Genomic DNA, 12,827 nt, shown 5'->3' with positions numbered 1-12,827 from the left:
ATTATAATGTTTTTTTTAGTGTAACCCCTCTCTCCCAGGTCCTCACCACCACTCCTCAGCCTTGCTCCGAGTGGGCTTCGAACCCAGGTCTCCTGCATGGGAGGCGGACGCACTAACAAGGAGGCTAGCACCTGCGGCTAGTGCGTCTCTCGAGATCAGAGGAGTGAGGTTTACCTGACCTCAGTTATTATCAATCCAGTTGAAGCCACTAGGTGCAGCACTGCTTCGTTGTTCATTCAAAATATTGTGGAAAAGGAAAACATCAATGTGCACAAGATCTTGTTTACATCAAAACTGAAACAAAGCCGTTCACACAGAACACATATTTCATGCATTTTCTAGAGGGACATCCATCACCGTTGCACTCGCATCTCGCACAAAGGAACTGCATGTTTAGAATGCCATGTAAAATGAATGCATGTTTAACATATATCGAGACTTTATGGTAGATTTTTTTCCCCATCCCACTGCATCTCATGTTTTTAAATGAAAAAATGTACTCTGTGTGATTGGCTTTCCACTATTTGTATTAAACTATGTATAAATACGTGATGCTGTATTGTTTGAAGTTGCTTAAGCAACTTAATTATAATTGGTTTATAAACATTATTTTAAACTTTACGCACTTTTTCATTGACATATATTAGTAATATTTTTGTGGCTTCAGAAGAGAAACCAAAAGTTTTTGTGTTTTAAATTTTGTTTTAAATTTGAATATAATTCGAATGTAGTTTTTCAGCCATTTTGACCTCTACTACTCATTAGGGTAATTTCCCTACAATAACAATAAAATGGATTGTTGTTTGTCACAACCACCACCATTACTGCACTAACGCTTCCTCTGATCTTCACTAGGGGTCCCCAATGCATTTGTTCTGTCTGTATTCCTTGCAGCAGCTGTTCAAAAAGTTTTGAAGCTAAAACCATCATGTGGAAATAAATGTGGAAATGACATCTGAAAAGCATCTCTTTGCTTAGAAGGAATAACTCACTTGAAACACAAATTGAAAGCCGTAATGGAAACTGAGTGAAGGTACCTGCAGTTGGCAACTATTGAATCAGCAGCAGAGGGATTGTGCAGGAATATGGAAATAGAGCAGAGGATAATGTTCATAACCCTATGAGAAATATAAGTTGGATTGGATTGGAAGTGCATCTGACTGTTCTGACACAACCGGTCTCATCTTCTCTTGAAATTAGATGAGTGCTCCCAGTCCATTAGATGGTATCCTTGCAAATAAAGCCTCAAATATTTCTTATATAAACCCATTTCAAATCAGATTAGAAGCCAAATTAAATGCAGTTCACAGCTCACTTCCATAATATGAAATATTACAGAGTGAGGCAGATGGAAAAAAAAGTGTAGCGGAAGCCTTCACAAATAAGGGAGATCGGTAATGTCAGCCGGAAAAGAAAGTTGTTTTGGAGGTGGAGCAAGTTATTGCATTTTGATGAAAGATTATGATTTATTTCTAATACATCCAGAATATGGTTTTAGGAAAGCATACAAGATCAATTCTGATCACATGTTGACTTTAAATGCTTTCAAATTCCTTTCAAAAAGAATTCCCACAGCAAGTTGAACACAACTCAAAGCAGATGCTTTGTTTAGATGTGCATTTGATTTTTCTCAGTTTACAGCCCATTAGGCTGACCCTGCAGCAAACAATCCATCAAGCGCATAACTGATGTCAACAGTTGCTTTCGTAAACATGGATAGCGGCCAGCTGCGATTACAGAGCTATAAGTAGTGGTGCAAAACGTTCTTACCCTTGAAGGGCTTTTTCTCCAAACCAGTCTCCTTTACCTAATGCCCGCAGATAGACAGCGGTTCCATTGGGTGGATCTTCTCGAGTAACGTTCACCTGCAATTACAGATTATTGGTCATGAAAAACTGGAAGACTGAATAGTCCATTGATTAGATCCTAAAATATCAATTATTTAGCATTTACATTTGTTATCACTCTAATTATATTAAATGACAGAGCAACAACAGGGTGAGTTTATTTGAAGAAAGAGTCTTGAAAATGTGTTCAGATTAATGGACAGTTCACACAAAAATTCACATTTGAAAGGAAGAATTTTGAAGAATCGACACACAGCTCTTATCCTAACAATATTTCATAGAGACCACGTCTCTTAAATCTAAAACGTTCATTGGAGGGAGAAAAAAAAATCCTTATACATACAATTCTCTGCAGTTTTCAGCTGAAATGAACAGTACAACACCAACCACTTTGTAAGACATAATAAGAGCTTATTTTCATCCAGTTAAAGTGTTTGTAGTATTTCCTTCATTAACGGAGGATTCTTAGGGAATAATGACTTAAATTTCACTAAGTTCTTCATACAAAGATATTGTATAATTTTAAAGATTTGGAATATAGCATACAACTTAAATAGACTTCTTTTATGATACTTTTTTATGTTGGTTTCTGTTATTTTTGGAGCTTGACAGACGTGGTCACAATGAGGTACTGTATTGTTGTATGTGACAGTACTGCATGAAGATCTTTCACAACTTTTGAAGATCCATTTAAAGACCTTTGTCTTCTAAATAAAAAATGAAAACCAGCACACAGGGTCGGAACGAAATGAGGGTGAGTAATGATAACAGGAAATACATTTTTCTTCAAAAGTTGTTCATGCACACAACCTTTGTGATATTCGCTCTCTGTGGTGGAAAAGATCTTACCTTTCCCTTGCTAATGATAAAGAATGTGTCCCCTCTGGCACCTTGTCTAATAATGTATTCTCCATCACTGTAGTGAGTCTGTGAAACGAGATAAAGAAAGAGAGGCAAAGACAGAGCATTACTAAAGTGTCATTTGTTTTTCTTTCTAGTTCAATTTTCACAGTGTTTTTCCATCACGAAGGCAGTGCCTCAGTCACACAACAGGCCACTTCAACACCAAAACAAGAACAGAAGTCCCAATAGCAGTAATTCATGTTACCGGCAAACCACAATGGCACCGATGCAAATGTAACTCTGAAAAACTTATACTATAGACTGTAGTCATTTTAAGGCCTGAAACAAACCCTACAAAAGTGCTTAAATGCAGATTTCTGTTTACACAAACAATTATATGGTATTTAAAATCACTAAGACAAACATTGCTATTATTATATTTATGTTTAAGGATCTGAGCAAACCCTTTACCTTAAATACTAGTATGCAGTTTTTCCAGCTTCGTTTCTACTACAGTTATTAAAGATACCTCAAATTAGGTGGCTTTTTGAGGAGGGGTGTGTTGTTACTTTTATGCCTCATTTCCACTGAGCGGTAGGTTTGGTACAGTACAATGCCGTAGTGCTGGGCGGTTTAACCAAAAATGTCAAAAAAATGACCAAAAACTTTTTTTTTTTTTTTTTTTTTTTAATTATACCGGTTTTTTCTCAAGCATAATCAGGTGTACAATGCATTTTCTGCTGGTTGATATTCCAAGACGTGCTTGTGGCTAAGGTGCTGGAGCAAATTGCTCGTGTTGCCGCCTTTGGCGACAATTTTAGGCCGACAGCACTTGCATAAAATGGATGTTTGGTCAATGTCGGATTTTTGGAAACCAAAAAACCTCCAAACAACAGACCAGGCTCCTCATTTTGGCTGTAACGCCTGTTTCACACATAATCTGCCTGCGGTGCATATGCAGTCCGCAGCACGGACTCATTGTGCTTTCACACAGGACGTGTTTGCAGTCCGCTACTGATCCGCGTCTGTTTAGTCAACAAACACAACATTTGTTCATTGTTTTGATTTCATATCATGAAAAAAAAATAATATATATATATATATATATATATATATATATATATATATATATATATATATATATATTCAGCATTGTTAGTCTTTTATCACAGAGCAGGAACGATCTTTCAGACATTAGTTTAAATTCAATAAATATAACAATTAACAAAACATTTAAACATGATTATTAGCCTAATTTTCTTGTTAAAATATTTAAAATTAAAACACCACAGACAGAAACAGTCTCGTGCATTTTGCATTTAAATCTTTATCACAAGCAATCCCACGGGTCTTGATGAACTTTTGTTTTTCTCCTTCCATAAAAGTCAACATATATATTGTTTTCCTTGTTTATCTAAAAGTGCTCTTTTTCTTGTTTTAAACCTAGCCAAAAACCCATGTGACTGCGTTTCCATGTCAATCCATGTTAATTTTTCCCGCGAACGATGCGCTTTCACTTTAATTCAGCGCCTGCAGCACAGCAAAAATAGACTCAGTACGTTAACAATCGCTGCACTGCTGCAGAGCACCGCTCCTTGACACCTCGTGCAGCTGTAATCCGTTAATATGCACTGCAGACGGACTATGTGTGAAATAGGCGTTACGTAACACCAGAGCACTGCTGTGTGTACCCTCACCCCGCCTCGCAGACAGTCGCTGCTTAGAAGTGCAACATTGTAAAGGGTCCGTCTGAAACAGTTCTTGTCTGTTCTTGTGAAAAGTCATTGCCCAAACACCCGCTTTATTGTGTCATGAAATGTAATTTCAAGAGTTTTTCAGGTGAGAATGTAACTGTTTAAAACTCAAAGATAGCACCTATTTGAAAATTTGCTATGCCGATTTTGGAGCTCCAGGTGATCACCAGGTGCTCAGTGCTCATGTATCCGCCAAGAGCAGCCTTAGCTTGGCTAGTCCTTCTGACATTTGCTGCTGGCTCTGATGCCTCTGTAGTTTAAACATGAGATACAATTTGTTTTGGGCTGGCTATATTTATCAGGCATTCAAGGTCTCATTAATATTTTGTTTGTTTCTGGTCATATTGTTTTGGCTGAGCACAAAGTTATGTTTAACTTTCTATATTTAATTTGAACTTTACCATAGTACATCGTATATATAGTACATATATATATATAGTACATAGTACATAGTACATAGTATATACTTTTATAATGGCTATTATGTGGGGTGGTGTTGGCGCGATGGATAACACACATGCCTTTGGTGTGAGTGACCCAGGTTCGAATCCACTGTAAGACACCAATGTGTCCCTGAGCAAGATGCTTAACCCCTAGTAGCTCCAGAGGTGTGCGACCTCTGACATATATAGCAATTGTAAGTTTCTTTGGATAAAAGTGTCAGATAAATGTATTATTGTTTATTAAAACTTACATTTAACAAAATGTTCGTTCGCTACTCTCTGACACCACACCTACCAAGTAAGGGTACTATTGGCAGTGGAAACACAAGCCTGATCAGGGTTACCCATGCCGAATCGTACTGTACCTAACTATACAGTACTGTACTCAGTGGAAATGAGCCATTATAAGCACTTGGACTTCAGATTATATAGAGCAAGATATTGTAAAGGCTTTGGGATGCAATCTGTTGACTTGGGTCAATAAATAACCACTTAGAATCACCTAGAACACCATAGGAACTGCATAGCAATGTGATGAAGCCTTTCAGAACACTGTAGCAACCGCATAGCAATGTGCTGGCAACCACCCAGGACATCCATGGCAATTTTTAAAGCACTACTTACATTGTCTTCAGCAAATGTAAAATATTTTTGTCCCAAATGAGTTTTATGCAAAATCTTCTTTTACAGTCAGTTTTCTTTAGTCAAGTAATTGAATTGCAGAGCAACAACTTGAAAAGCATTTTGTACATAAATCTCACTGATTTTTACAACTAATGGCAAAAATAATGTTTGGAAATACAAACTACTGGCACTCAAATGCAAATGATATAAATAACTCTTTAAATTTAAACTTTTGATTTTAAACTTAGTGTTAATGTAAATATCAACCTTATGCATTTTAAAAATCTAAAGTTTTTTCGGTGAACATTAATGCACTGTGAACTAACATAACATGAACACTGAACAATGAACACTGAACAATTTAATTTTTTTTAACTAACATTAACATAATACATTTTAATAGATAATAAATGATGCCATAAATGCAGCCTTTGTAACTGAATTATTTCTTCTCTATTTCTCCCCATAGAGCTCATCTTAAACCCAATGACCTGGTTTTCAAGACCTAACACATTTCTCATAATTGCAGAGATCAATCCCTGTTCCTAAAGCCCAGAAACCCTGAATGATCTGATTTGAAAAAAAGAGGGTTCACATTAGTTGTTCAGTTTAGCAGCAGAATGAATGGGCTGCTCCTGCAGCATTGTGCAGTTCATAGGGCTATTGCTGAGCTCACCTTGAGGAAGTAATAATGTTGAGGTTCAGGATTGAATTTGACTCTCTTTTGTACTGTTAGTATGTATTATTAAATACATCTCTCAACAGTATCTGTGGCTTGCTGAAAATAATTCTGACTCATCCAGCATTTTTAAGCACAAATGAAAAACACATTTGTAATAATGTGCATACAACAGAAGTTCACAGTGCATTCAGAGGTATTCACAAGGTTCACAAAGTATTCCAGAGGGTTTAAAAGCAGAAATGTGTTCTAGCATAAAGGTTTGAGTAAATTTTATTTGATTATTTATTGTAAAATGTTAGCAGTGTAAAGCTTATTTACAGAATTTTACCATTCCAATACAATTCATCTCTGTGGAGTTTTACTAAAATATACCATTAAAGAATAGTTGCTGCAATATAAACAAAATGCTAATTTTCTGTATGCATAAAATATTTGAAAGACCTACTAAATGAGCTAAAATATACAATAATATATATGTAACAGCTTTGACTGTGTGGAATACCTTATAATGCACTCAATGTGACCTACTTTGTGCGATGGATAAAGGGGATGTAATATCAGCTGTGATTTGTATCTTGTTCCTGACATTATTTGACTTGACTGCCAAACATCCAATGATTTTAACCCTTGTGCTGTGCTGAAAATCCTTTACTTAATTTGGTGATCCTGGTCAAAAATTACTGGCCTTTAAAAAATGCTTATATATATCTTATTATTCTATAGTATCACCATATCTTGCATGTTTTCCTTTTATTAGCACAGATTTTGCAATCAGTTTTTTGAAACTGATTGGTTGTGGGTCTTTGACCTGAGCTTATGCACCTCGTTTTTTGAGTAAAAGATGCATTATTTTGAATCATTCTGACAATGTTCACTCAAAAACTGAGGTGCACAAGCTCATATCAAAGAGACCTATGATCAGTCAGTTCCAAAAAAAATAAAATAAATAAAAAATACAAAACGTGCTTATTGAAAGAAAACAAGTTAACTCCAACTCTTGGTAATAATATAGCATAATGAGACATTTACAAGCAATTTTTGTAGGCCAGTCACTCTTGACTGGGAACACAAGTTTAAAAAGGTGGGGGGAAATTCCTAAAAAGTACAAAAATAGGAAAGTTGATATATACCCTGTGTGAGCAAAGTCTGTAACTCTTATTTCAACTGTAATAATATTAATAGTATTAATATTAGCATATTATTATTAGCACACAATATAACTAGCATTAACTATATAACTTTAACTGCAACCCTCCCCAATTTCCACTCTTTGCTTTACATTATTTTATTCCTACCATAAGGCCTCACTCATCTAATGGAATAATCTGACTTTCTGACCCATGTTGCTCCAAGAAGAACAGTGCAGTGTGGGAATTTCTGCCAACTCCAGCACTTCACATGTCTGAGATAAAGCCCAGACAAAGCTAACTGTTGTACGCAGGATAACAGAGAGCAATATAGAGGTCCGCTTTTAAGTTGCTTTGGTTTCAGTTTTCTGTTGTTCAAAAAAGAAAAAAAAAGAAGAAGAAGAAAGAGTTCTAATACACAAACCAAACAGACTAGATTTGAAACCAAAAAGCATGTGGAAATCAGAAAGAAAAGAAGACAAAAGCACAAGGCTATAAAATTAATGTCTTTTCAGAGGAAATGTCTTTTATGTTTTACATGAAAATACTATTTTATTCTTTCTACTTTTCCTAGCAACTTCTGGGAGAAAACTGTTTGAAAAGACAGTACTATACCAGATTTATTCAGTGTAGTAAATATATATATGTTGTTTAAAAGTGTATAGAGTGTATGTTTAAATCACTGAGAGTTTGTGATCACTGAGGTCCTTTGGTACAATTCTTGTTTCCATGGTAACAGCCTTACGGCTTATTTGATTGGAGGATCTGTCTTCGGGATTGTGGACAGTGTAGCTGTTCACAGGGAAATCAGCAATTCATTTTCTTTGCTTTTTTCAATTTCTCCATGAAGAAAATTAAAATTTTTACATTGGGAACTTCACTATGAATGTCTTGTGTCTAGCTTTTCAACTTTCCCACAACGTTGCCAATGATCTCTGTTGTTTATCTATTAAAAAAAATAATTAAGGTCTCTGAATGCACTTTTCTAGCACTTCCAGGTCTGTGGAGTTATTTTTGAGCCACTAGATAAAGACAAGGTGGTCTGGTCAAAAACTAATAGATGCTGAAGGAAAAAAAATCTGTGTCTTATTGTACATAACATTTCACTAAAGTTCACATTAAAGTCTTTAAAAACTTTCCTGACTTGAACCATCTCTCATTGTATTAAAGGTGAGACAGATATTGTGAGTACTACTGGAGTGTCTTAAAAAAAAAAGAAGGAATATATATATATACACACACAAAAAAAATAATAATCTTTATCCTGAAAGAAGAAAATGCTGTGATCACAAAGATATATTTTCTAAACAGTCGTTCAAAGTTTTAGAGACTTGATCAACATCTTAATGATTATGCTGTGGAAAGAGAAAACTTTTCAGTGAAAAGTCAATGCCATCTTGAAAAAGGGCACTTGAAAGTGGAAGTCTCGTTTGTATTTCACCTCGTGTCTTTGCCCTTGTGTTTCCCAGGAGGACATTATCATCAAGCATCCATTTGGCTTCATTTTTTAAAAATGTAAAACTATTTGCTGTAATTTCCTACTTTAAATGGCTTTCAGGAATCATCAATTAAAGAATCATAAACTGGAGGATCTTCAAACTGGAACATCATGCTGAGTGGTTCTCTGCATTGACCCACTCCACACTGAACTGCAAAATATATGATACGATAAGTTTCACCATCAGGCTTGCAGCGTATGAAAATATATTCAGTGTGCCAAGAAATTTGGCAATGCAGCGCATCCCACACATCCACACTTGGATCAGAAGGTCTTGACATGGAGATAATAACTAATCAGTCACTCCAGGATTTCACGATTTTTTTTTTCTTTTTGATTTGTGCGATCAAGATGACTGATTTTTCTGCGGTTTTGTTCAAAATTTGCTGCATTTTTTTTTTTTTTTTGCAGTGAAAATATACCACAGACAACATTCTTCTAACACTGTTATGACTTTTCTGACTTCCAGACTAACGTTTGACAACACCAGCACTAGTGCCATTAAGTTCTACAGAAGGTGGCTTCAGCACCTGACAGTAAAGCACTCACCCTAATCACACATGTACATCTTGGAGACATCTAATGTCTGCATTTACATATGCAAGATGTATTTTTAAGAGTGCTTGTTCATCTGCAGTACGTTTCTAAGATGTTTCCTTTCAGATGTCAAATAGACATTTATTAGAATGCATGTGAATACTTTTATTATTAAACTTTTAGTTTTATACATGGGAGAAACCTATTAAGGATGAACAAATATAGTCACATTTAAAATAACTTTCAAATTCGGTAATACTTAAAGTATTGAAGTGCTTGGAAAAGTTGTGTGAAGCATTTAAAATCACTCGAAAAAAACATTAGAGCATTTCTGCCACAAGTTGTCCCTGTAGTTTACTGTTAAATCCACGGTGGATGGTGGAGATTTGTGTTCACTGAACAATGTTTTTCCTGGTTTCCACATCAGTGGCGTTTGTTCTGATATCGGGTTTAACAGAATTCTTCACAGAATTAGAATGCTTCTCACAAGATTTTTACAGAGATTTTATTGATTCTGTGGTGAATTTGACTGCTTTCTTCACACTGTATCTCCCAGCGTTGTGTATAATGGTGTTGTGGCTCTGGCTCAAGCAGATAAACGGTCTGCACGAATTAGTAGCGTGGATTCATTCCGCTTTCGGTTTGTTTATCCAATGTAGCTCTTGTAAATCGGTCCTGATGAGAACGCAAGGCCTTTCTTTGATGAATGCACATTGCGGTGACGTCACGGGACACTTCTAATCCCAAATTATGACGAAAACTTGTGGCAATTACGAAAATTTGCGATCTTTTGTGAAAATTGCGGAGTTTGCTTGATTTAAATTAAATAAATTCAGCAATCGCAAAATCGCAAAATCCTGGAGGGACTGACTAATACTGTGGTTGCATTACTGTATTAGTTAGTTAGTTATGCTTCATAATGTTTAAACTGATAATTAGGGTTGGGCGATGTCTTCAAATTTGGCATCGGATGATGTCTACAGTGAAACATCGCAATGGACGATGACATTGGCGGGGGGATTGGGGGAGGTGTGCCCGAAGCGTGAATCCTAATAAGAGAAAACAACCAGCAATCCCTAGCCCTGTGTCTATACTGGATGCGAGCGGTATGACGTGAAAAAATACTACAGAACCACTGATCTATAATAGATATTCATTATATATAGATCAGTTAAAAGAACTCAATATAATCAGTGATGCTGTCTACACTGGATGCAGCGTGGCATGACACCACAAATCCCTGACAGTAAACTGCTGCCACGTTCTGTTTATGACGTGCTGACACAAAATTAGACAGACTTTAGCTAATGCGGCTCAGCGCCACACGACAACATTCACGTCCGGTGTAGACACTGTGTAATGAGAGATGACTGAGAACGATGGGGAATGATTTGCAGATCCTCAAGTACCACTGACAAACATATAATCTTGTAAAATGTGTGGTAAGTACTGCTGCTCTATAGTATAAACAGAGAACGTGCAATCACAAATCTCGAAAGTGATAGTGAAACTAAAAAACAATCGCATATTCAAAGGGGGGGGGGGGGGTATCACGATGCCGGCGCAACATCGTGATAAACACACTCTCTACATTGTAAAAACTGGTAAAACTCAATAGCTTCTCTCAGAAGTAGACCAAGAATTTCCTTATATAAATTCTAATAATTCCAAATTATATTAATGTTTTTATATTAAAATAACATACAAGTCTTTGTATTTTGGCACAGAGGTTTTGTTGAGTTTTTGGATTTATTACAGATCATACTGGAGAAGGTTTGATGGCACTTTTTCTTAGTCATGGAAAAAGTTTATAATAGTAATTTTCATTAACACTAGGTGCATAGCATCAAAAAGATTCTGCAGTAATACATTGAGTATACTATTATAGTATTATGTACTTATGTCTAATGTTGAGTCAGATGCACTAAACTGAATACTACTGAATCTTCCTTTCCAGTATAAACAAAATGCATTTATTGAAACTGAGCTGCAATAAATTACTCATTCTGACTCGTTCTTTGTGAGGTCAGAAGCAAAAAAGCACCAATTTAAATCCAACTGCCAGAGAGAAGTTGGAAAATAGTAATGTTTTTGGAACACAATGCATCCTTTGTGAACAGCTCCTTACTCACTCTGCACTGTCGGCTCTTGATAAGAGTGGTCTGGTGAGGAATGATGACTGTCATATGACTGACTGGCCTGTACTGTACTGAATGCAAAATGAATAAAAACATTACAATCTTGAAATACTGCAGTGGCAGGAAAATTGCATTGGGCGATATGAGCACAAATTCATATCTCTTTATTTTTGGGATGATTTGCGATACATGGTAGCCTATATATCTCTGTAATTTGGATTTGGATTAAACAAATAAAATGAATGTCAGCATGAAGTCATATTATGTGCAAAAAAGGGTTAAAATCACATTACATTCTAACGTTGTCAAAAAATCCTTTTAAAGTAGAAGTTACTAAACTAAAAATGAAAATTATAAAAAGCACAGATTAACTGATTACCCCATTACACTTTACAGTTTGTGCTATCATACAAATACACTTACTTGTAGGTTTAAAATTCTACTTCACATTTATTGTGCAAATACAAATATTTCAGAGTTATCGCACTCCTATTTCATTGAGCTCTGTCTGTTTGGCGCACATGCGGATGGCGGCGCTTGTTCTAAATTAAGTCTGTGGAGTTTAGCGGTGAATCACAAAGCAAAACCTCATGCACTTCTGATACGAAATGGAATTTTTTTTTACATTTACAGATGGGAGAATATACCTGTGAAGGTTCCTTAAGTTGTGCAATAAGGAAAACAGCACATCTCCAACACATTAAACAGCACATCTCTGTCAGCCTGACACGCAGCCTTTCTGTCAGAGCATCTGACGGGGCAAGCGCGAGCCACTTTGAACTGAAACTTTAAACTAGAAATAAAATGTAGAACTTATTTAAATGTACCCCCCCCCCCCCAAAAAAAAAAAACACTCTGATTGGTTGAACTATTCATTTTTTTTCTATTGCTTGTTTTGAATACTGCGCTTCAACAGATGCGTCACTAGATTTTTGCATAGTTTAGAGTGATACAGTAAATCGTACCAGCGTACTTTGAGGTCAAAATGCATAGCTGTTACGCAAAATGCATACAGGTTGGCAGCTCTGAGTTAACTGTTGCTCGTCCAGACATACAGCATAGCAGTGAAGACAGAAGAGAGCGGGGCACAGACAGATGAAACTTTCAGAGAGTGAAAGTGAAAAAATTAGAAAAGTTGGAATGTCCATAAAAAGTCTAACATTTAGTTGCATCAAATTTAAGGCCATAAAAAGTCTTAAATTGTATAAGAAAGTCTTATGATTTCAGGAGGTCTTAAATTTGAGGACAGAAAGGCAGATATGGCTTAATGTGACGATTACACTTCAAAAGGCTATGATTTCATTGAATAAATATGTGTGCTGCATGTTTCAAAG

General features: G+C 36.0%; 1 protein-coding gene across 2 annotated transcripts in view; it reads right to left on the bottom strand.

Annotated features, from left to right (window-relative positions):
* Window positions 1–12,827, bottom strand: part of LOC132121259 (cGMP-dependent protein kinase 1) — a 195,978-nt gene that overhangs the window by 54,353 nt on the left and 128,798 nt on the right. For both annotated transcript variants that reach the window (XM_059530483.1, XM_059530481.1), the window contains exons 6-7: window positions 2,697–2,774; window positions 1,771–1,865 (exon numbers count right to left, since the gene is read on the bottom strand). In XM_059530483.1, the coding sequence (XP_059386466.1) occupies window positions 1,771–1,865; window positions 2,697–2,774 (173 nt within the window). The remainder of the gene's footprint in view (window positions 1–1,770; window positions 1,866–2,696; window positions 2,775–12,827) is intronic.

The sequence above is a fragment of the Carassius carassius genome, chromosome 39 (genome assembly GCF_963082965.1).
Source record: "Carassius carassius chromosome 39, fCarCar2.1, whole genome shotgun sequence".
In the NCBI taxonomy this organism is placed as follows: domain Eukaryota; kingdom Metazoa; phylum Chordata; class Actinopteri; order Cypriniformes; family Cyprinidae; genus Carassius; species Carassius carassius.
This window is presented reverse-complemented; position numbering and strand designations above follow the sequence as displayed.